Source organism: Panthera tigris, chromosome B3 (genome assembly GCF_018350195.1).
Source record: "Panthera tigris isolate Pti1 chromosome B3, P.tigris_Pti1_mat1.1, whole genome shotgun sequence".
Lineage (NCBI taxonomy): Eukaryota > Metazoa > Chordata > Mammalia > Carnivora > Felidae > Panthera > Panthera tigris.
In genome coordinates, this window is record NC_056665.1 from 102,231,038 (window position 1) to 102,257,037 (window position 26,000).

Sequence of the window (26,000 nt, forward strand, 5' to 3'; positions counted from 1 at the left end):
TCAGGCTTTTTTAAAACCCTTTAGAATAGGATAGATGTTTTCAAATGCTTCATAGATCTCAGAACGTTCTTTGGCACCTATAAAGAAATCCAAGTTTATATAATATTTAATATAAAAATACCAAAATTGTTTTAAGAATAAAATTTCATCTGTCACCTCCAATTACCTTTAATATGAAGATATCTCTTTAGGTTTACCTGAGAAGTGACATTTTGGTAAATACAAAAGAATTTGGTGAGGACAGCCACATTCCCATGAACACATACCCTAGAGCAGAGCTTTCTAGTACTTTGCTGTGTGGGTGTATCAGTTCATCTTTAGTCTCACAGAGTATGAAATATGGAATGTTATCTCTCAGCATGCCATGAACATGACCAGAGAACATGACTTTTGTCAGCACCTGTGGGCACTTAGCTGCCAGCACAAGGGACTTCCTTGGATCCCCTCATGTCTAGTTGACACCTTGATTCCCTAATATTGCCTAACAGAGTGAGACAAACTGCAGCAAAAATTTTACATTTCATTGTATAAGGAGAGATTATTAGAGGAGGAAAACTGTGCCACTGTCACTCCTTAGAGTCTGCAGTTTCAAGGATGTTTAATTGTAACTGTCCTAGGGATTAAAATGGATAAAAACATGAGTTAGACAAGGTCCCTACCCTTGAGAGACAGCAGTCAGGCCCTGCTCATCTATCTCTCACCACCACTCACTGCCACCAACTGCTTCCACCTTCAAAGCTATTCAGGCACATTGTATTAAGGGTTCTAGACTGGTAGTACTTATGTTCATATGGAGCTCTCAGCTAATTGGGAAACTATTATCTGCTGTCATTGGCAGGAAGCAAGTTAATTCTCTTATTAGCATGAAGAGAACTGGAAAATAGCTTACGCTGATAAAGACTCTTCCTGGAGAACGTAAAATGATTCAGCCACTGTAGAAAAGAGTTTGGCAGTTCCTCAAAAATGTTAAGAATGACCAGATGACCCAGCAATTCTACTCCTGGGTATTTGTCCCCAGACTGAAAATAGATACTCCAACAATATGCATGCACACATGGATTCCTTGCAGCATTATTCCCAATAGCCAAAAAGTGGAAACAACCCAAGTGTCCATCAGTAGAAGAATGGATAAACATGTTGTAATATACACATACAATGGAATATTTTTTTAATGTTTATTTTTGAAAGAGAGACAGAGACAGAGACAGAGCATGAGTGGGAGAGGACCAAGAGAAAAGGAGACACAGAATCTGAAGCAGGCTCCAGGCTCTGACCTGTCAGCACAGAGCCCGATGCGGGGCTCGAACCCACAGACTGTGAGATCATGACCTGAGCCGAAGTGGGACACTCAACCAACGGAGCCACCCAGGCGCCCCCAACAATGGATTATTTAGCCACAAAAAGGAATGAGGTTGTGATATATTCTGCAGTGTGGATGAACCTCAAAAACATTATGCCAGGGGTGCCTCGGTGGCTCAGTTGGTTAAGTGTCTGACTCTTGGTTTCGGCTCATGCCATGGTCTCATTTTGTGAGATTGAGCACGGTGTCAGGCTTTGCACTGACAGCTTGGAGCCTGCTTGGGATTCTCTCTCTTTCCCTCTTCCTTCTCTCTCTAGCCTTTGTCCCCCGCCTGTCTCGGGGGGAGGGGGAGTAGGGAGGAACAAACATTATGCTAAGTGAAAGAAGCCAGGCACAAAGGGTAACATACTGTATGATTCCATTTATACAAAATATCCAGAGTAGGTAATTCCACAGAGGTTGCCAAGGGCTAAAGGGAGGGAGGAATGGAGAGCAAACTGCTTAAGCATATGGGATTTTATTTTGGAGTAATGGAAATGTTTTGGCACTCGATAGAGGCGGGGTTGCACAAATTGTGACTATACTAAATGTCACTGAATTATTCACTTTAAAGTGGTTAAGTTTATATTATGTGAATTTCACCTCAAAATTTTAAAAAATGTTAAAGAATCAAAGATGAAGTCCTTATAAGCTTAAAAAAAATTTTTTTTTGAGAGACAAGGACAAAAAGTTACTTATTCCAAGGAGTTTACTGCATGTGAGTCTCCACTCTCAAAGACGTGGGGTGGGGAGAAGGAAGGGGACGAGGGGAAACTACTGACATGGGTAACAAAAAGTCTGTACCTTCGGGGCAGGAAAAATCCCTTAAGCCTCAGATTTTTGTTACAGCACTAAGATTTTCATTTCTAAAGTGGTTGTTTTGTAGAAACCAAACAGTGAGTTGGGGAAACATTTATTAAAAAAGAAAAATTCTGCCTCTGATTTGATGGACTTTTTCCCCCTTTTAGGTACATTTGAATGTGAAAGCTTTCTTAACAGGAGACAGTAAAGTATAGTAGATACAGCAAACACCCACTCACCCACCCATTCAGCCTCCATCCCCACCCACCAAAATCAAGGTTCTTTTTATATTTGAGAAATGGAGGATCTACGTCCGACATTCAAGATAACTATGTACTTCAGTTTTTCATAACGCTTAAAAATCATACCTATGGGAATGCAAGCTGGTGCAACCACTCTGGAAAACAGTATGGAGGTTCCTCAAAAAACTAAAAATAGAACTACCCTAGGGCCCAGCAATTGCACTACTAGGTATTTATCCAAGGGATACAGGTATGCTGTGTTGAAAGGACACATGCACCCCAATATTTATAGCAGCCCTATCAACAATAGCCAAAGTATGGAAAGAGCCCAAATGTCCGTTGATGGATGAATGGATAAAGAAAGTGTGGTATATATATACAATAGAGTATTACTCGGCAATCAAAAAGAATGAAATCTGCCATTTGCAACTACGTGGATGGAACTGGAGGGTATTATGCTAAGTGAAATTAGTCAGAGAAAGACAAAAATCATATGACTTCACTCATATGAGTACTTTAAGATACAGAACAGATGAACATAAGGAAGGGAAACAAAAACAATATTAAAACAAGAGAGGGACAAAAGATAAGAGACTCTTAAATATGGAGAACAAACAGAGGGTTGCTGGAGGGGTTGTGGGAGGGGGGATGGGCTAAATGGGTAAGGGGCACTAAGGAATCTACTCCTGAAATCATTGTTGCACTATATGCTAACTAATTGGGATGTAAATTAAAAAAAAAAAAATCATACCTAAGAGGATTTTCAAGCCCCAACAAGTTTAGCATTCTGGCATCCCCTGAAGAGCAAAACACACCGGTTGCCCAGGAGGGAACAGACATTGACAGTGATCATTATTTTATATGATAGAATAACATCAGTAGACACAAAAGAGCTTTGTGGAAATTAGCTAATACAATTTCTTTCATTTCCTATGTGGAAAATGAGGCCCAAGAAGCTGAAGTTCCCCTGAATCATGAATAACAGCTATGGGTGAAGACCTCACGTATCCAGTGTCCCATCTAAAAGTCACCAAATAAACTTTGCCAGCAGTTGTAACTGGGTATTTCAATGAGGGGATTTGGTCAATCTAGTCAAATATTTCCTCGCTGAAATATTGGTATCACAACTTTATGGGAACCCAAATTGGTCCTCTAGTCCTATTAATCTATTATCAGACATCCCAATTTAAAACACCAGGCTCCAATTAGGTGCCTGGCCTCTCCGTCTTTTCCTGCAGGAGAAAATGACCACCACTTTTGGGGATAAACACCGTTCCTGACCAGGGTGATGGAGGAGGAAATTCTGTGGCTGTCATAATGAAGAAAGGACTGGCATTGAAATCAAACTATATGAGCCCAAATACCAGCTTTACCATTAACTAGATTTGAAATCACAGGCAAATTGTTTAACCTCGGAGTTTCCATTTCCTTATCTGTAAAATAAGGACAACAGCCTTCTCAGAGGGCAGCTGAAAGCATGACATGAGTGAATGTTGTAAGAAGTCCTCTGCAAACCATATCATTTTATAAAATCTAAGCTATTTTTACGGTCCTAGGAGAATGTGCTTCAGGGTTAGGGACATTGGGATGGCTGGCTTGTCCAAGTACACATAGTTTATCATCTGGTTCTGTAAGAGCCAGTGGCACATAATTTGTCTGTCTCCTTTCCCCAGGGCCGATTCCGGTCATGGGTGAGGCAGTGGGGGGAGGGTATTATATTTGCTTTCCCGTCCAGTATGTGTAGCTGGTAGTCACCTGAACTTTATGAAATATCTACCATCTGTAATAAGGTTTAAAAGTTCATTCCTACCCCTTGGCCAGCCCAAATATCAATTTCCAATACTACTTAGATTTTCCAATTCTATTCCTACATCAGGGAAAGTCTTACAATTTGTTAAAAATAGCATTCAACCCTTCAAAGTACACATTTTACAGTACATACTAACTTGCTATTGTTGGGGGATTCCTGGTAACCACTGACAGGGATCTTGTTATCTCTCTGGCCTACTCACTAATAAGTCTTGCCATTTCTATGTTGCCCTCTGACCTCCTCATTTCCAAGAATTGCTTGATTGAGAGTGACCCTACATAACAAAAACCCAGCTTCTTAAGAAGTCCATTATGCTAGAGGGAAAGAGATACATGTGAGGCATTTTAGACCATAGACCAAAGCCTCTTTAGACTTCATATTCCTATCATCAGGGCAAGGCATCACAGCAAAATTCCAATCTTTCAATGCTAGGGGAAAAAATGAGACTGGGCTTTCACCAAGGGAATAACAGCTAACATTTATACCACATTTACCATACACCAGGCACTGCTTTTCTGCCTCCTCGCATTTAGCAGGTATTTTCTATGGCCACCGGCCTTTACATATGTGGAAATCAAGGTGGAGAACTTAAACTCACCCAAGGTCATACAGCCAATAAATGGTAAAGCCTGGGTTTGAATTAGACCATTGGTTTCCAGAGCCCAGCCTCTTAGCCACCACACCTGCTGCCTCTCACCACTAAAAGTATTTCTCTTTCCTTCATCTGACAAGAAGGAAAAGGGAGAAGGTACCCCCCAAAACCACAGGTGTTTGCACAGACATCCAAAGAGCTGAGGGACAAAGCGAGTACCTGAAGGTGGTGGGCACTTCAGTTAATACATCTCATCCTCCCTGCTCCCCTTCACAAAAGTGATGATCTACATCTTGCAAGAATGGAGAAATTTAGCTTTGTTTGTTCTACATGCTGAATGCGTAACAAATTCTAAGGGAAGTGTATTGCACGGTCTTCAGTATAACGTGTGGACAATTGTTTATTTGTGTGATTTGAAACTTGTAGCAAATGTGTACCTACAAGTTTTGTTTGTTTTAATTGGGGTAAGTAGGAAAGCTGGTTTTAATTTTTTTTTAATTTTTTTTAACGTTTATTTATTTTTGAGACAGAGAGAGACAGAGCATGAACGGGGGAGGGGCAGAGAGAGAGAGGGAGACACAGAATTGGAAGCAGGCTCCAGGCTCTAAGCCATCAGCCCAGAGCCCGACGCGGGGCTCAAACCCACGGACCGCGAGATCATGACCTGAGCTGAAGTTGGACGCTTAACCAACCGAGCCACCCAGGCACCCCAAGCTGGTTTTAATGAAAGATATTTAAAGAGATTTGTTTTTGTGTACTCCTAATAAAGATTTAGCCTATTATAGTACTTGTCAATTGGCACTGTTAATAAGACTGATTAATAATTATATAAGCATGTACATGAAAGTATCTTCCAAAGGTCTTGAAAAGTTTGTCCCCTCTATATGTAGGGCATATGTAGGGCATATATAGTACGGCATATGTTTGCTCCAGTATTTATACTATTCAATTTACTTGGCAGACTTTCCCCCTTTCCTTTAGGATATACAGAAGTAAACTTCAGTCACTAGGAGGTCTTCATTATTTTAGACTCTAAATTGGCAGCATCTGAGAAATTATAGCTTTGCTGTATTCAAAACGTTCTTGAATTCCAAACAGGCTTTCCTCACTTTGAAGACACATTAGTTGTTACAGTAAAACAAACTATAAAACTTTACTGAGAGTTCTAAAAGAAGACTTAAGAACAGAAATTCCATGTTTTGGGATGCTGAGTGAGGACTTCATCATTTTTCCCCAAATTAATTCAGGTAATGCAAAAATCTCAAATTTTTTTAGATGGGACAAGATTTTGTAAAAATTCTAAAGCTTATTTGGAAGACTAAATATTCAAGAGGAGCTAAGAAGCAAACTGAGAGGGGAAATTGACCCTAGCAGAAATAAAGACCACTAAAATTAAGGCACATTTATACCACAATAGTAATACATACAATAGGATTATCACAGAATTCTGGAGCAAAGGCAAGACTAGAGAACAGACCCATATATAAAGGTCAAATGGAATGATCACAAATTAAAAATAAGTAGAGTAATATGCAGTGGTAAGATGGCTGGCTGGCTATGTGAGGGTGGGTCCTAATTACTTTGGCCCCTGCTATATAAATTTGGCATTCATCTTGGAACAGAAAAGTAAAATATGTAAAAAGTAAGACAAAATTAGACAAGAGTAGCAAACTTCAGTAGAATGGTATGGAAAGAATCTCAACCATTTACCTCAAGAGTTTAAAAAACCCTTGTTTATGTAAAAATAAGTCAACTGGAAAAAGCCATAAGCATAAAACAAAGAGTAATTACTTTTAATATTATGGCAAACTCATACAAATCCTTAGGGAAAAAATAATAAAACACTAGACAAAAAAGATTAAGTCATGTACACAATGTCTACAAAAGACAAAATGCTATTTCTTGACTATCTTAGAAAAGTCATCAATTTGTTTCTGATTGCCAATGTAGTTAAAGCAATGAGATCATTTTCACTTATAAAGTAAAAGTTTTTTTATGCCATTTTTGTTTTGAATATTACTGAGGGTTGATACTTAAATCATTGCTGTTAAGAACATAGAATATGGGAGAACTATATTGTGTATCCCTTTAAAAAACAATTTGATAATTTGTATTCAGAACCTTAAGAGTAGTCATATCCTTAAACAAAAGTTCCATTTCTGAGCATCCACACTAACAATATAATTCTCCACACATAAAAATAGCCAAAGTCTGTGCCATTATAAGCAGCAAACAAAGAAAGAACATTTAAATGCTTGGCAATGGAAAATAAGTTTGATATGATAAAGTGTGAGAACAGAAGTAGGAAACAGGCTGTTGGCCAAATCTAGTCCTGTTTTTGTATAGCGTGTGAGCTAAAAATGGTTTTAAATTCAATGGCCTAAATGATTGGGGGGAAAAAAAATCAAATGAAGAAAAATATTACATGACACATGTAAATTATATGAATTATATTAAATTCACATTTCAGAGCCCTTTCCTTTAGGTAATGCCTATAGCTACTTTCATACTATAATGGCAGAGTTCAGTTGTTGCAACAGAGACCCTATGGGCCACAAAGCTTAAAATATTTAGTATTTGGCCCCTTACAGAAAAAGGTTGGATGACCCCTCTCTGTTAGAACATTTGTAGCCGAGGAACACCTGGGTGGCTCAGTTGGTTAAGCCACTGACTTCAGCTCAGGCCATGATCTTGCGGTTCACAAGTTCAATCCCTGCATTGGGCTCTGTGCTGACAGCTCAGAGCCTGGAATCTGCTTCAGGTTCTGTGTCTCCCTCTCTCTTTGCCCCTCCCCTGTTCACACCCTGTCATTCTCTCTCTCTCAAAACTAAACATTAAAAAAAAAAAAAAAAAAAGAATACTGTGCAACTCTTAAAAGTATTCTAAGAGGATGTTGAGGATGTTAAGATAAATATACATATAAAAAGAAAATAAAAACATGAAAAAAAGTTATATCATTTTGGATATTGAGACCAATGGGTGATGTTATAATCATTTCTACTTTTCATTTTTTTCCTCCAGGTGTTCTACAATAACAAGGCTTTATAATGGTGAACAAAGCTATTTAAGAGGAAAAGCAAAGCATACACACAGCTACTGAATTTTAGGAAAGTCAGAAAATAATCTTAGAACTCACCTGTCAACACAACTTTTCCAGATACAAAGATAAGCAACACAATTCGTGGTTTTACCATTCTATAAATAAGGCCAGGAAAAAGTTCAGGTTCATAACTGTTAAGATATAAAAGGGAAAAGTTAAAAATAGTACTATTCAACCACTTTCCCATAATATTCAAGACCCAGAATATTGAAGCTATTTTACCAAGAACTTTTGGCCTTTTTTTTTTTAATGTTTGTATTTATTTTTGAGACAGAGACAGAGTATGAGCAAGGGAGGGGCAGAGATAGAGGGAGACACAGAATCTGAAGCAGGCTCCAGGCTCTGTCAGCACAGAGCCCGATGCGGGGCTCGAACTCACGGCCTGTGAGATCATGACCTGAGCTGAGGTTGGACGCCCAACAGACTGAGCCACCCAGGCGCCCCATTGGCCATCTTAATAGAAGTACTCTGGAGTGCCGTAGGCAATTTCTTACGGTAGAGTCAAGAACAAAACTCATCTTTGGTCCTAAGATTTTTTCAAAGTGCAGATCATCCTAAGCTATTAGAAATTAAGATAACTTAGGGCACCAAATTTAATGTATTAAAATCTTCTTGGTTAAATGTTTTCCATCTTTCCAAAAAAAACCTATCAATAAAAATACATAAATGTGTTTTCTAAGTTTTCCAAGTTTCTCAATAATGAGCACATTTTATACACATTTATAAACTGCTAAAGCTAACAATTTTAGCAGATAGAACCTAAAAAATTCTCTAGACCACTATCATTTGTCTCTGGAAAGGTGCTGTAAAGAAAACTAAACTGTCCCAAGTGTTAAAAATTTAGGATTTGTGGGGCACCTGGCTGGCTGGGTTGGAAGGGCATGGGACTCTTGATCTCAGGGTCGTGAGTACAAACCCCACGTTGGGTGCAGAGATTACTTTAAAAAAAAAAAAAAGAAAAACTTTAAAGACTTTAGGATTTGTTCCTATAAATGGTAACTCAGTTGTATTTACTACCAAATGTAGAAGGATGATAGGGCTAAGAACTGCTTCTCCAGGCTCCGGCAGAGAGAAGTAGAGACTCCTAGAAAAGTCTTGAAGAGACTTCAAAAAAGAAGTCAAAAGTTAAGAGGAGGCTGAGGAAATAAAAGCAACAACTAATGAAGAACAGATATAAGAAAAAGAAGAAATTTGACAAATGAAACACAATACATATAAATCTTTGCATTTAAAGGGTAAATCCAGACCACAGAGAAAAACTCCATTCCATTCTGCAATGAGTAAGTCTCCTACAACAGCAGATGTGAAATCTCTTATTGGTACTAGAAAGATGCACTGCAGTGGTGAGACCATTTGCTGAAGTGTATGGAGGCTGCTATGGGTGGACTTGTCTTCCTAGGACATCACTCTTCGTGCAGAGAGCCTGTTAAGACTTTATTCACTTACCACTTCTCAACCCTGGGGAGACAACGATACTGGCGGGAACCCTGGAAAACTTGTATGGGAGCTATGAAGTTCTAGCCAAGAAAGTGAAAGCTAGGGGCACAGAAGAAATGTTTCCATTTTCCCTTCCAACAGAATCTTAGCATTCTAGAAAGGAAACAAGAAAACCAAAGTCTCAGTATAAAAATGACGGCAAACTGCAATTGGCTTTCAGAACCATAGTTTTAAGATACCAGCATAAGGAACTTCCAGTAAGATATCTACTTCATTTTATTTATTCTCTGCCTCATTTCAAAGGAAGGTTAAGGCCAGGGGAAAAGAAAAGAGACTTGGTTAGAGACAGAATTTTATGAGGGTAAAGAATAACTAACACTTGCCAATCTCTTAGCCAACCCAACTTCAACTCATCATTCAAGTGTTGGCTTCAGTGTTACCTCCCATAAGAACTTTGACCTCCACATTCCCCCCACCCTGTGAAATATCCTGCTTAATGGTACCATAGCACTCCAAGGGGTGTTCACCCTCATAGTTACCATATTAACTTTAGCTTCTCTGTCTTCCCTTTAAGACAGTGAGCTCCATGAGGGCAAGGGACCATGGCTGTAATGACTGTCATGATCACCATAGCATATGCTACACGGTAGCCTCCTAGATATTAGTCACTTAGTATTTGTTATCACGATATCTTTGATTTAGAAAGTAAAGGAAGGGAGAACAATGTTCAGAGAAAACTGGAAACAACTATGGCATAGAAATGTTGACAGAGGAGGTGCCCAGTAACTAGGGGATACTTATGGTATCAGATGCTGATACACAAATTTGTAGATCCAGGAGAATGAAAAGAACTCGAGGTTTTAACATGGGCAAACTTCACCTAATAATTATGACTGGTATATGCCATGGTTCCCTGACAGGGTTGCAGACAATTAAAGAGAGTTCTCATTTTAAAGATACAAACCTGTTGAAAAAGAAGTGTTTTCATGCCTCAATGCCCTCAATCCACACATTGGAGCTATAATCCATATCCTAAGGGTGGAGCCCAAGTGGCAAACTTTTGGAGGAGACAAGGATAAGACTAGAAATAGATAGTAGTGGGAATATAATGCAGGCTTTCTGGCTACGTTAAAAAAAAAAAAAAAAAAAAAAAAAAAAAAAGATGGATGAGATCCTAAAATTGCTTTGGAAGGAAGACAGAACAAGTAATGGACCCACTCCAAGTGGCTGAAATCAGTGCATAGGAGGAGTTCTCATCTTCCCCTACTGGCAATTTTATCTTTCAGAAAGCACAAGTAGTGACAAGGGGTACTCCTACCCTAGACTTAAATCTGACCTACAGGGGCGCCTGGGTGGCTCAGTTGGTTAAGCGTCCGACTTCGGCTCAGGTCATGATCTCACGGTCCGTGAGTTCGAGCCCTGCGTCGGGCTCTGTGCTGACCGCTCAGAGCCTGGAGCCTGTTTCAGATTCTGTGTCTCCCTCTCTCTCTGCTCCTCCTCTGTTCATGCTCTGTCTCTCTCTGTCTCAAAAATAAATAAACGTTAAAAAAAAAATTAAAAAAAAAATAAATAAATCTGACCTACAAAGACGACAATGTTGGTGAAAAAGAAATAAAGTGAAATTTGGGAGAAATTGTACACATCATTTTAGAGGCCTAAATGGCCAGAAAGCAGAGTGGTAAGTCTAATACAGACATAGAATCCAGGCAGAGATCTTTCATCAGAAAAAGTTGGTTGAGAGACAAACCAAAGGCCCATGGTTGAGAATCTGGAAGAAAAGATGCCTCATGTGTTAAGAGATTCTTAAAAACAAAGCTTCGCTATTAATCTACAACCCTTCCCAAGATTGAAGAATGAGAAAGGCACCTAAAAAGGCAGTGTTTCCTGCATGGGGTGCTTCACAGTTGAACTCAATGGTAACATCATAGGTATCCAATAAGCATATGTTGAAAAAAATTAATGCAGAGGAAAAAGGAAAATACAGTCAAGGGGAAATCAACATAGCCTGAAGAATATCCTAAAAGCTAAATCTCAGAATGAACTGAGATTTTTGAAAAACTAGGAAAAAACAAAGCAATTTTTAACAGCTGTTCAGACCATGTCTGAAAAAGAAAGCTAACAAATGTCAGAGACAGCACAGCTATAGGATCCCTATTCACTCTGTAAATGTGAATGATCACTGGAAGGCGAAGCATCTGTGATTCTAAGCAGCTCACAGGGCTTTGGCCAGGTATGTATGCCCCAGGGCAGGGGGCTTTTTGGTGTTGACCAGTCAGCCTCCATCACTGCCGAGGGCCTGAACAGGCTGGGAGAAGCACCAATGCAAGTGAGGAAAGCAGACCTGGTACATTTGCTGTTGAGCTGGGAAGTTACATTTGAAGAAGCAGGCTAGAGATACTCCCAGGACTCCACTAACGAACAAATTGTAGGGTGGGAGCCATAGCTACACACATGTAAAACCCCCTCAAACTCAATAGGACAAAAACTAGGTAGGACTGCCTTCATAGAATGTGCTAGGCCATTCTTTTTCCATCTTCTCTCTGACCCTTTCTCCCCTGCCAGTCATCAGCCCCTTCCATCCTGCCTACCCATCTCATACTGCTTCTTTCCCAGCCATTGCCACCACCCCTGCCAAGCTGGGTGTGCCTGTTCAGAAATCTGCACACTAGGGAGTCTCAAACCTCTGGCAAGCAGTACTGACATCACCTGTGAGCCTGTTGGAACTGCAGATTCAGGCAAAAATCGATGATGATGCAGCCTAGGCAGGAAAGTGTTTTTTTTTTTTTTAATGTTTTTATTTATTTTTGAGAGAGAGAGAGACAGAGCATGAACAGGAGAGGGTCAGAGAGAGAGACGGAGACACAGAATCCGAAACAGGCTCCGGGCTCCAAGCCGTCAGCACAGAGCCCGATGCGGGGCTCGAACCCACGGACCGCGAGATCATGACCTGGGCTGAAGTCGGACGCTCAACCGACTGAGCCACCCAGGAGCCCCAGGAAAGTGCTTTAATAAACTGTCCAGGTGATTACTATGCAATTTAATTTTGAGACCCACTATTTCAGAAGATTGAACACATACAGTAACCAGTAAAGACTTAAGCACAGCATCTTAATCCTTTTACCTACAGTCTTAAAAAAAACAAAACAACAACAAAAAAAGCACAACACTTTCTCTGAAAGATACACTATGTAAGCAGCCTGCCTGTATTACAACTTCAATACCTCGGGAAACTCAGAAAGTTTTATAACCGTCATACCTACTGAACTGCTGATGGGTTAACACCAAACCTTCCAGCCTGATGGGAAATCTCACATCACAGCTTCCAACCATGTTCTGTATTTTAAAATCGAGGAATCTGGCCGGGAACCCAAGCTTCTGCACCACACGAGCATACTTCCTCGCAGCAAGTCGAGACTGCTCTTCACTGGGGAGGGGCAAATGTATTTAAAGAGGTCTTAATCACCATGTCCCCTCTACTGCTTGGGCTGTGTTCACACACTTCCCTGATTGTATCTTTAGCATCTGTACTATGTTGGTCTTTCAATGTATACTACACACCTATAGATGCTGAGGACAAGGACCAACCTCCCCTACTTTTGTCCCTAGCACCCAGTAAAAACCAAATTCAGAAACACATTTCCATCTTCATTTGTCATCTTACACATATAGGGTATTTCTCTCTTTTTAATTATTTTTTAAATCTTTATTTATTTTTGAGGGAGAGAGAGAGAGAGAGAGAGAGAGAGAGACAGAGCATGAGCAGGGGAGGAGCACAGACAGAGGGAGACACAGAATCTGAAGCAGGCTCCAGGCTCTGAGCGGTGAACACAGAGCCCATTGCAGGGCTTGAACCCAGGGACTTCGAGATCATGACCTGAACTGAAGTGGGACACTTAACCAATTGAGCCACCCAGGTGCCCCTATTTTTCTCTTCTAATTGTTTTAAATGCTAGAAGATAAAATTAACTATTTCACTGGTTTCAGAGTGTGTCCTCAGACCTGTAGCAGAATCAGCACCTTGTTAGAAATGCAAAGCCTCAGGTCCCAGCCTCAAGCACTCTGGGGTTGGGGCCCAGCAGTCTATGTTTTAACAAGCCCTCCAGATTCTAATGCTCAGTCAAGTTTGAGAACCATCCATCTGGTCTAAAAGTTTGTGTCCTGTAGATGGGAAAAACAGCAACAAAAATTCGGATACATGCATACAAAAAGAAAAAAAAAAAATCAACATGAAGTAAGAGGTATGCCAATTGGGTAGCAAAGACAAGAGATCAGGACCAGGTTCTTTATGAGACAAATTATATATAATTTGTTTGTTTTTGGTTTTTTTTTTTTAGCACAAAAATACCTCAAAACCTAACAAATTTTGCTCAGGCTTTCTCACAGAATTATTACTCAACTCACACCCCATATGAGAAAGGAAGAAATTTATTCCACTTTGTGGCCATATTCTTCTAAGTGTTTGTCCTGCTCCAGCCTGAAATCCAGGTCAGAGAGTGTCAAGTCTTGAGAAGTGAGGCTTTATTTTTCATTACGTGCTTTTCATTGGTCATTGGCAAAACAAAACAAGGAGTCTCAGCAGGGGTTGTCAAACAGAATGGAAACCTGGTGGGTGAACCATGTGAACTCCACCCTCATCTTTATGTTGAAAATCAGAAGCACCTGGAAGAGCCAGACTGAACATTTGGACCAAAGGAAGCACTCCATTCTCTTTCCTATCTAGAGCCTTCACAACACTGCCCCTCTTAAGTGTATTAATTACATCACATATTTCACTCCACATTTCTTCTCCTCACCCACTTCTACGTCCTGAGATGTCCCTGCCAAGGCCGTGTCTCCAAGTTAGCAAGGAAATAAATACAGTCTCAATTTTGAAAACATACATTTGCCTAACTGGCTGTATTGCTGATGTTTCCCATAGTGCTGATGTTTATAAGGTCAAAATTTAAGAGTTTGGGGAGCCCTGTAGTTTTGTTGGAAATCAGCTGTCAATAGGACATAGAAATTCCCAAACAACTTATGGTTAAAGTCTACATACATGTTCTTGTACAAACATTAGAAAATAGACTAAGAACCAGTCGTAGTGACACTGATTAAATTGTCAGTGATAACCACTGATTAAATTTGATGTTTGTGTACTTTCCCTGTGCAAATACAGGTAACCTTCACTAGCAAACTCCAATAATTACGACTAAAGAGAAGAGGTTTGGATAAATTTTTGGAGATAATTCTGATAGCTCTTAGACTAACCAAAATTTCACAAATCTCTGTTCAAGACTCAAGAACCAAATAGATTTGGGGAAGAAGTATCTCATTATCTGAACTCACTATCTGAATTTTCACCATTAGATTTTGGCAACCAAATAAATTCAGATAGGGAAAGATACTCATGAAAGTGTGTGTAATATAAGCATACTTTAAAGTGAAAGTTGGATAATAAACTTACAATTTAGTTTCCTGTTCCCCTACAGCGTAACACAATGTGACATTCTTCCAACTCAAAATGTGTATGTTTTAATAGCTAAATACAATTTAATGATCTAATCAAAGATTATCAGGTATTTGTCTCCCCCCCCCCCATTTTAAACAATGCTGAAATGAACATCCTTGCAGATACCTTGCAGAGTTGTCCAATAAGGACCTAAAAAGGGGAGATTTATGGGAGTGCCTGGCTGGCTCAGTTGGTTAAGTGTCCAACTTTGGCTCAGGTCATGAATTCACAATTCATGGGCTCGAGCCCTGTGTTGGGCTCTGTGCTGACAGCTCAGAGCCTGGAGATTGCTTTGGATTCTGAGTCTCCCTCCTGCTGTTCCTCCCCCACTCACACTCTCTCTCCCAAAAATAAATAAAGATTAAAAAAAAATTTTTTTTAATGGGAGACTTCTAGGTCCAAGAATACATGGATCAACAGAAGAGACAGCCCAGAAATTTACCCAGATACATATAAAGAACAGGTAAAAACAGGTAGGGGAAAATATGGATTAAGAATAGATTTGTCACATAGATACAAAAATCCTCAACAAAATATTAGCATACCATATATAACAGTGCATTAATCAGATCATGCATGATGATCAAATGGGATTAATTCTGGGGACGTAAGAAGCATTCAATATTCACAAATCAATCAACGTGACACATGACATCAACAAAATGAAGGATAAAAATCACATGATCATCTCAACAGATGCTGAAAAAAACCAGTGACGAAATTCAACATCCATTTTTGATAAAAAACACTCTCAACGAAGTGGGATTAGGGGACCATACCTCAACCTAATAAAGGCCATATATGAAAAACCCACAGCTAACATCACACTCAGTGGTGAAAAACTGAGAGCTTTCCCACGAAGATCAGGAACAAGCCAAGGATGTCCATTCTTACCACTTTTATTCAACATAATACTGAAAGTCCTAAACAAAGCAATCAGACAAGAAATAAGAGGTATTCATACTAGTAAAGAAGCCAAACTGTCATCATGTGCAGATGACATGATACTATATATAATATCCAAACAACTACTAGAAGTAATCAATGAATTCAGTAAAGTAGCAGGATACAAAATTAACACCAAGAAATTGGTAGTGTATCTGTACACTAATAAAAAAAAAGTAGAAGGAGAAATTAAGAAAACAACTCTACCTAAAACTGCACCAAAAAGAATAAAATACCTAGGAATAAACTTAACCAAAGAGGTGAAAGACCTGTACTCTGAAAACTATAAACACCGATGAAAGAAACTGAAGATGACACAAACCAATGGATAAAAATTCCATGCTCATTGATTGAAAGAATATTGTTAAAATGTCCCTGTTACCCAAAGCAATTTATAGATTCAATGCAATCCCTATCAGAATACCAACATTTTTCACAAAACTAGAATACTATTGAAATTTGTATGGAACCACAAAAGACCCCAAATAGCCAAAGCAATCTTGAGAAAAACAAAAAAAAAACAAAGCTAGAGGCATCACAATTTCAGATTTGAAGATAAACTACAAATATGTAGTAATCAAAACACAAAAACAGCACAAAAAACAGACATTTAGATCAATGGACAAAGAGCCTAGAAATAAACCCACAAATACATGGCCAATTAATCTATGACAAGGAGTCATAGATTATAGGAGGCAAGAGTATACAACAGGGAAAATAAAGTTTCTTCAATAAATAATGCTGGGAAAACTGGATAGCTACATGAAAGGAAAAAAAAGAAAAGAAAAAGAAACTGGACCACTTTTTAACACCCTACACAAAAATAAACTCAAATTGATTAAAGATCTAAATTCAAGACCTGAAACCATAAAAAATATAGAAGAGAACACAGGCAGTAATTTCTCTGACATCAGCCATAGCAGCATTTTTCTAGATCAGTCTCCTAAAGGGAAACAAAAGCAAAAAGAAACCATTGGGACTACAAAGTAAAAACTTTTGCACAGGGGCGCCTGGGTAGCTCAGTCGGTTGGGCATCCGACTTTGGCTCGGGTCATGATCTCATGGTTCGTGAGTTTGAGCCCCACATCAGGCTCTGTGCCGATAGTTCAGAGCCCAGAGCCTGCTTCGTATTCTGTGTCTCCCTCTCTCTCTGCCCCTCCCCTGCTCATGGTCTGTCTCTCTCTGTCTCTCAATAATAAATAAATGTTTAAAGAATTTTTTAAAAACTTTTGCACAATAAGGAAACCATCAACAACCCAAAAGGCAGTCTACTGAATAAAAGAAGATATTTGCAAATGATATATCTGATAAGGGGTTAATATCCAAAATATATAAAGAACTTCTACAACTCAACACCAAAAAAATATATAAAAAATCTGTTTAAAAAATGGGCAGAGGACCTGAACAGACATTTTCCCAAAGACGACACACAGATGACCAATTGACACACGAAAAGATACTCAACATCACCCATCATCAGGGAAATAACACAGCAAAGCCACAATGAAACATCACCTTACACCTGTTGGAATGGCTAAAATTAAAAGGACAAGAAATAACAAGTGTTGGTGAGGATGTGGAGGAAAAAGAACCCTTGTGCGCTGTTGGTGAGAATGTAAACTGGTGCAGCCATTGTGGAAAACAGAATAGAGGGTCCTCAAAAAATTAAAAATAGAAATTCCATACGATCCAATAATTCCACTATTGGGTATTTACCCAAAGAAAACAAAAACACTAATTTGAAAAGATAAATGTACCCCCATGTTTACTGCAGTATTATTTACAATAGTCAAGATATGGAAGCAACCGAAGTGTCCATTGATAGAGAGATAAGGAAGATGTGGTATACAAATCAACAGATTATGCAACCATAACAAAGGATGAGATCATGCCATTTGAGAGATCATGGATGGTCCTAGAGGGTATTATGCTAAGTGAAATAAATACCATATGACAAAGACAAATACCATATGATTTCATTTATGTGTGGAATCTTAAAAAAATTAATAAAAAGCAGAGGCAGACCTAGAAACACAGAGCACAAACCAATGGTTGCCCGAGGGGAGGGGGTTTGAGGGATGGGAAAAATGAGTGAAGGGAAGTGGGAGACACAGCCTCCCAGTTATGGAATGAATAAGTCAGAGGAATTAAAGGCACAGTATAAGGAATATAATCAATGGCCTTGTAACAGCGTTGTATGGGAACAGATGGTAACATGGTATGGTGAACATAGCATTAGGTATAAACTTGCTGAATCACCTGAAACTAATGTAACATTGTGTCAACTGCACTAGTTTATATATTATATATATATTATATATAATATAAACATATATAAATATATATTTAATAACAATTATAATAAAATTTAATATAAATAACATAAAAAACACAAATATAAAAAATATTAACACCCAGTGTTGTTTGAAGAAAATGAATACTTGATGCATCTCTAGAGTGAGGAGAAATTCATACAACCTTTCAGGTGGACAATTTACTACTCATCTTCTAACACTTAGAGGGAAAAGCAGCTCCTACCACAGTTTCATGATGAAAGGATCTATATCAGTACAGGGCTGCCTCTGCAGGAGATCCAAGAAAAAAACAAGCCTTTTAAGAGTTGCCTCCTGGGCTAATGCTCAAGCTAATGGTCAAGAAGTGCCTAATTCACCTCCTTTAAAAAGTTCTTTCCATTTATATGCAATGAGGAAAATATACAATAACTACTTCCCCAGGCTTATAACAGGCTTTGTCACCACGATAGTTTTTTTTTAATTTTTTTTAAACATTTATTTATTATTGAGAGACAGAGAGACCCAGAGTGTGAGCAGGGGAGGGGTAGAGAGAGACACAGAATCCAAAGCAGGCTCCAGGCTGAGCTGTCAGCACAGAGCCTGACGCAGGGCTCGAACTCACAAACTGTGAGGTCATGACCTGAGCTGAAGTCGGTTGCCCAACCAACTGACCCACTCAGGCACCCCACTATAGTTTTTAAATGCACCTTAAGAACAAGTTCTAGCAGCCTAGCTAAGTCCCTTCAGTTTTAACAGGGGAACTGCAAAATGACACCTAAGTCAGTATTACGTGGCATTTCATGAACTTAACTCTTTAGCAAAGTATTTTGTTCCTACTATGTGTTTTAGAACATGAATACTATCCTTCCTTGTTCTACATACGGAATTATTTGTCTGATAACAGTGAAGGTGGTTCCGCATACCTTTTGGCTCCCGTGCAGACCATTTTCCCAGAGCTAAATATGAGGGCTGTGGTCCTGGGCTCTCGGATCCTCATTATGACAGCAGCAAACCTCTATACACAAAAGTCAAAAGAACAATTAGCCTCTGCCAGGATATAACACTATTCCAATTGAAAAGCTGAGCCGGACATGAAATCGGTCTTGAATAAACTGATTTTGGATGGGAAAGGGAAAAAATGTCTGGGTCTATTCTCCCCGCGCTAATGCTAACAAAAACAATCATGATTCTAAAATGTACTTAGAAAAAACAGGTAAGAATAATAACAATAGAGCTAAAATTTGAATGCCTGTTATATTTCAAGCCCAATGCTAAGAGGTTTAAAAGTTTTGTCACCTTTATCCTCATGCTAGATCTCAACTGAGTCCATGATTATCACCATTTAGTGCACAGGGAAACTAAGTGGTTATTCAGCTTCCAGCATTACACAGGGAATGGTAAGGTTGAGATTTAAAACCATGACTAATTGGATGCTGTGTTTTTTTACCTTGAAATACTTCCTTCTTCTTTCAAAGAATATTTGGGGAGGGGGAGAAGTATGAGGTATGTTACAGGCTTGCCAAGACTCTATAATATACTAGTAGCCACTAGTATATATATAAATATATATATATAATATATATATTTGTCAAGTTCTTGCCTACCATAGTAGTTCTCGAAGTGCGGTTCCCCCACATGAGCAGCATGGGCAAGCCCTTCAGGTGGTACTGATGCAAGGGAGGGCTGCCACACTGACATGTCACCAAAGACCTGCTCCTCCTTCTGGTCCTACACACACACTCCCTTCTCCTGCTCTCATCTTCCCCCATTAAGCCGGGAAGGAAACCGGGGTGGGTAGTATGCAAGACTGCAGGTTCCCTGGGTCAGAGCTCCTCCACAGAACCAAGGTGGGACTAGAAATTTCAGATTTGAAGTGTTGACAGAGAGTGAAAGAACCCCGAGTCAGCACCACACAGAGCCAATTGAATCTTGTGAATGTTTTCCAACATTTAAGGTGATGCCCTCACCTTAAGGTGAGCTATCTTAAGATAGCTCAAGTGCCAAGCCAGAATTTCTCTGGCTATCAAGTCCAAGTTTGGATAGATCCTATACACAAAAATAAAATGAGGGAGCACTGAGCATGATGGGCAATAAAATATGCTTAAATATGCTGACTTAATAGTGTGGTCAATCATGGATGCAGCCGTACGAATCCTAGCTTATCATTGTGTTTCTGTGCTCATCATAGCCCCCTACATGAAAGGGGAAAAGGAAATATCTGGGTAGTATTGAAGTACATTTAAACTCAGATGTCAGCAAGAACACTACCAAAACAGTAAAAACAACTTAATCCAGACATAGCTGATGCTCACAAGGTCTGCTGGGTTCCTCTGTAGGAACTCTGTACGGCCTTCTATGTAGGAACTTCTGTATGGCGTTAGATACGCCATAAATCCTCCACCACCCAGGATGGTGAACTTCTCCCCAGTAGGCACCAGATCTTACTCTGTACTCATAAGTACAGAGACCAGCAAATTACTAAATGTTGACTGAATGAACAAACCTACTTCTTAGGTTGATAGGCCATTAAAAATTGGATGCCTCGCCTTGGCAGGACACAACAAAGAGTAGACTTTATTAAACTTTGAGGGAAAAGAAATCCCTGACTCTTACTGGAGTAAGTAGAAGCTTGAACTTCACACTTTAAACAGTTCAGCTTTCTCAAACAAGAGAAATTGTAATAGGAAAAGTACGTGTCAGGTAGGTGGAACAACATTTAGAAAAAACTATTTCCAGAAATATGATGGCATTTTAAGAAAGTTAGCATCCTTACAGGCTCAAAGTGGTCATACTGAAAAATCTGTTTGAATGACAAGGGAAAAATCTTAACTTTTAGGAACCGCTCAACCACTGCTTTACTCAGCACAGGGAATGAGGTTATTTTTTATAACTTCAAAACAGACAATGAGGCAATTAATCCCTTGAGTTGTCAACAGTTCTGCACTAACAATTTTTTTCCTGTTTTAAAAACAATAACAAAACGGGGCTCCTGGGTGGCTCAGTAGGTTACGTGTCCGACTTCGGTTCAGGTCATGATCTCACAGTTCATGGGTTCGAGTCCCGTGTCAGGCTCTGTGCAGACAGCTCAGAGCCTGGAGCCTGCTTTGGATTCAGTGTCTCCCTCTCTCTCTGCCCCTCCCCCGTTCATGCTGTCTCTCAAAAATAAATAAATGTAATTGAAAAAAAATTTTTTAATAAAAAAACAATACCAAAGGAATGAGTCAATAACATGATCATATGAAGTAAATCTAGTATATGTACTGCCAAAGCAAGCACTGAAGTAAATCTAAACAGAAGCTAATTGTTGAATGAAATACCGAGAAATCTTACCTTTGGGTTATACTCTGCATTTTTTGCATGCAAAGCTATTTTCTTCAGATCCAATTTACAGGCCAGGTTTACAGTGGAAACTATATTCCTGAAGAAAGAAGTCAACTTAGAAAATTACATCAGAGGGGCGGTTGGGTGGCTCAGTCAGCTAAGCGTCCGACTTCGGCTCAGGTCATGATCTCGCGGTCCGTGAGTTCGAGCCCCGCATCGGGCTCTGTGCTGACAGCTCAGAGCCTGGAGCCTGTTTCAGATTCTGTGTCTCCCTCTCTCTCTGACCCTCCCCCATTCATGCTCTGTCTCTCTCTGTCTCAAAAGTAAATAAACGTTAAAAAAAAAATGGAAAAAAAAAAGAAAATTACATCAGACACAAGAAGTAAAAAAATTAAAATGTATTAACTTCCTCATCTCATAAGTATCTATTAGCAACTTCCTAGAATTATTCTCAATGTGAAATACATCGTATCATGAAGAACTCTAGTAAAATGTAAAAATTCCAAAGTGAAGTACTAAAATAGTTTTTTCTGTAATGTCGTGACTAGCTGAATAAAAGCAAGCTTTAAATCTTTTTCAAAACCATGTCTCAAAATAGCAAGCATAATCCTAAATCAATTTGCAAGTTGAATCCAATTTTACATCTTTATATTCTTTGTGTTTATCCTACCCCAACCACAATTCTCAGCAATTACAGTGCTCTAGTATAAACAATATAATCCTTAAGCATGTATATACTAACTCTTAACCCTCTCTTAGGAGATCAAGAATTGGTACTTCATTTAACAGATAATCAAACTGTCTAAAGACACAATCCATTAAAAACTGATAAAAGAATAATTAATAAGGCACTTGGGTGGCTCAGTCGGTTGAGTGCCCGACTTTGGCTCAGGTCATGATCTCACGGTTTGTGAGTTCGAACCCCGCACGGGGCTCTGTGCTGACAGCTCAGCCTCCTTCGGATTCTGTGTCTCCCTTTCTCTCTGCCCCTCCCCTGCTCACACTCTGTCTGTCTCTCCCTCTCTCAAAAATAAATTAAAAAAATATTTTAAAAAAGAATAATTAAATCTAAAATTCTCTTCCCCACACTATTATTCTGAAATTAGTTGTCCTCATATTCAAGAACATAAACGGTATAACCAGGAGCTCACCCATTAAACACACACACATACACACACACAAACAACTTACTGTAGTTGAGGCACAATTCCAGAACATTCTGAAACAGGGGTCACCGGTGTCATGGGAGTTATGGACATCAGAGGCGTGGAGTTTGGTTTCTCAGGAGAGGGCTGGTCTGAGTCAGCATCACCAGGGTATGCTTGTGAATGGGACTTTGACAAAGTGCTGTCACTGATTAACCCCAGACCAATGTCCTGTTCTCTGGGTAATGACAACCTACTTTGCTGACTTTGAGTTTTACCATTTTCTTCGATGTCCTGCTTGCTTCTAATAACACTCTGGTCTTTACTTTCTTGGGTAAGTTCATCTGGTAGGAAGCTAAGATCCACAGATGAGAAATGGCCAGATGCTCCTTTGACTTCTTGAAGATGTGCATTAAGCACAGTCTCTGAATTGGATGTATTAGGTATGTACCCATCATCAGGTACAACTGGGCTGAGCAGCGGTGACCTAGGTGCAGCGAGATCATCCTAGGCCATTTCCAAAACAAAATGCAAGAAACAGAATAGCACGTCACATCAAAAGGATACCACTACAGCTAGCAGGCAGCATGTTCAAGATGCAAAGCAATCCAAGATAGCTTCTAGTCATCCCAAGCCTCCTTCCATAAGGTATCACTAAGTTATATTACAGAGTTATAGCACACTTAACAGAAACAGGAAAGTAGATCTTAAAATGCAGAGACAGCATTTTTCATAAAATATTTTTCCTACATTAGATCCGTAGGAAGTTACCACTGTAATTTTATAATAAAGGAAACAGCAATCATACTCTAAATTGTGTGTACTCTGAGTCCTCTTTCTGTGCCTCCATAATGGTGTGCATGAATGTCCTAGCAGAAGCTCTCAAGAGCATGAACAATGTTGAAAAGAGGAGACGCAAACACCAGGTCCTTATTAGGCCATGTTCCAAAGTCCTCAACCAGTTCCTAACTATGATGATGAAGTATGGTTACATCGGCGAATTTGAAATCATTGATGATCCCAGAGCTGGGAAAATTGTTGTGAACCTCACAGGCAGGTTAAACAAGCGTGGAGTGATCAGCCCCAGATTTGACAACTCACAGATCTAGAAAAATGGCAGAATGACCTCCTCCCATCCCACCAGCTTGTAGAAAAGAGCTTGGTTTCACTGTACTGACAACCTCAGCTGGCATCATGGACCATGAAGAAGACAGACGAAAACACACAGGAGGGAAAGTCCTGGGATTCTTTTTCTAGAGATGTAATATATACGTGCAAATAAAATGCCTCAATGGACAAAATAATTTTTAAAACTTGTATGTACTTTGAATAGATTTACTGTATGCCGTAAGTTGATTATAAACTTTAGTTAATTTAGGTATTTTTTAGAGTTTTAAATTCCTATTTCAAAGAGAAAAGTGAACAAAGTTTAAGATGGAGTAGTGAGTGCTAATCAATACTCCACTGAAGACCTAAGGTTATTCCTTCTAGTCAAAGGAGAGATGAGTAAATGTTCTAGTTTCATGAATTTACAATAGGAAAACAGTTATTGAAATTTAAATGACAAGAATAGTTTAATCAATGTATTGTATTTCCAGCCCAGGGAAGGCTGTTCAACCTCTATTAATATCAACTGAGGGAATGAGGTGTGCAACTGAAGGAAACAGCTAATGTAAAATTCATGGGCTTTTTTATGGAAAAGAATCGATTACCTTGATACATACATTGCCACCTGCTTCGCCCAAGTTGCAGACCTACATTCTAGACTTTGAGCACTGCTTGCAGGATAACCTCATCCGTTAGAAGATCAGACTTATAATAAATGAACACTCATGAACGTCTCATGTTGGATCTTCTTGGTGACAAAGCTACCTCGAGCTAACAAACTGGTTAGATCCTACTGAATTGTTCTGTTACTCTAAGTCCAGCAGATGGCAGGGGTGGCTAATTGTTCAAAGAAAACACTTGTTTAGAAGAATGCAGTCATTCTCTTGAAATAAGATTTTGCACTATGTTTCATTTTGAATTATGTAATTCTCCCCATTTACCCTCACCCACAGGTGGACTTTAAGAAAAGTGAGGTGGGGACAATGGCCTGGATTCCTCCCCATTGTTTTATTGGCCTCTCCTTTACTAGCTGGAAAGGATCTATCTCATCAGCCAGTTTACACCAAAGCACTACTGTCTGCAACACTCTGGGGTCTCCCTCCCCTCCTTCTTCCCTCAAGGCATTTTAGCTGGGAGGAAGCTCCCACCCAGGCAACCCAGCTTCCTGAGGCAATGCCAACAGGATATCCAAGGAGGATGTTTTATGGCAATGGAAGCTTGACAGCCTCCTTTCAAGTTTACCCTAGGAACACACTTTAGAGGATGTACTTACAGCATATTCACGGCATCTTTGGCCTTGCATCAGAAGAAATGTTTTGTTACACTGTCTTTGCAGAACCATCAACTCCTCTTTCTAGCATGGGCTTTCATTTGCTATGTGAAACGCTGAGGCTTCACTACTTCTACCTCAGTGCTAATTGTCTTCTTTTTAAAAATCCCCCTGCCCCCGAAAGTTGCCCTTTTGCCTTTCTTTTTGAAGATTCCTTGCTCTCTTTTCTTCAATAAAAAAAAATTAGGGGCGCCTGGGTGGCTCAGTCGGTTAAGCAACCAACTTCGGCTCAGGTCATGATCTCACTGCTCTTGAGTTCAAGCCCAGAGTCGGGCTCTGTGCTGACAGCTCAGAGCCTGGAGCCTGCTTCTGATTCTGTGTCTCCCTCTCTCTCTCTGCCCCTCCCCCACTCAGGCTCTGTCTCAGAAATAAACATTTTTTTTTAAATTTAAAAACCTAGATGCCTTCCATAAAAAAAAAAAAAAACCAAAAACTTAACTGCGAACTGAAAGAAGCCACAGGTGTTTCCAATTCAAGTTTGGCCACCCTTGTCTGTCCCCCACCCCCCACTCCGCTGACCACCAACTCCACCCCTAGCCACCTCGAGGCTGTTTTTTTGAGGCCTGTTCTTAGCATCCAAGGCTGCTACCCCCTTGAAAGTGTACTATCAACGCTTCCCGCGTACGTTTGTCCTAGCAAAGCAGAGACAGTTTGGAACCAGGGGTCGCTACTGGAGACACAGAAGCAAACTCTCCGTGTCTGCGTCTTTATAACCGTGATGGGGCCATCGAACCATGGCTCCGGAGTCACACTATGCCAGGTTCCACTTCTGGTTGGCAACCGTGGCAAGGTATTCCCCCTCTGGAAGCTTCTATTTTTCAACATAAAGAGGAGGACAATCAAGCCCACCTCTTACGGTCGCTAGGAGTTCTTCATTAAGCCTTCATTAAGGCAAAACCCTCTGGGCTGGGGACTGGGCGCTCAGCAACCCGGCGGGGACGCGCTTTGTCCTCTGGGACAGTGGCGGCAGCTTCCGGGCTCACCTGGGCGGTGCACTGGTCCAGGTAGAGCTCCAGGTACGTCTGCTCCTCCTCCATGGGTGGAGGCCC

The 26,000-nt window shown here is 39.9% G+C and overlaps 1 protein-coding gene and 1 pseudogene across 1 annotated transcript; one reads left to right on the forward strand and one right to left on the reverse strand.

The window, feature by feature from the left end:
• On the reverse strand, positions 1-26,000 carry TBPL2 (TATA-box binding protein like 2). The gene is made up of 7 exons (XM_015537992.2): positions 25,935-26,000; positions 22,561-23,021; positions 21,379-21,466; positions 18,972-19,063; positions 12,578-12,745; positions 7,921-8,015; positions 1-77 (listed from the first exon to the last, which is right to left on the reverse strand). The coding sequence occupies exons 1-7, from the start codon at positions 25,986-25,988 to the stop codon at positions 1-3; spliced, it is 1,035 nt and encodes a 344-aa protein (XP_015393478.2). The 5' UTR covers positions 25,989-26,000.
• On the forward strand, positions 23,348-23,771 carry LOC102969667 (annotated as a pseudogene).

What these genes read in the sequence shown, in the direction of transcription:
- TBPL2 (XM_015537992.2), bottom strand. Translation starts at nt 25,988, where the DNA reads ATGGAGGAGGAGCAGACGTACCTGGAGCTCTACCTGGACCAGTGCACC. An exon ending in ATGCAGAGTATAACCCAAAG is followed by an intron (nt 19,064 to 21,378) that starts GTAAGATTTCTC and finishes TTTTGTGTATAG; the next exon opens with AGGTTTGCTGCTGTCATAAT. An exon ending in TGGAAAAGTTGTGTTGACAG is followed by an intron (nt 78 to 7,920) that starts GTGAGTTCTAAG and finishes ATTTCTTTATAG; the next exon opens with GTGCCAAAGAACGTTCTGAG.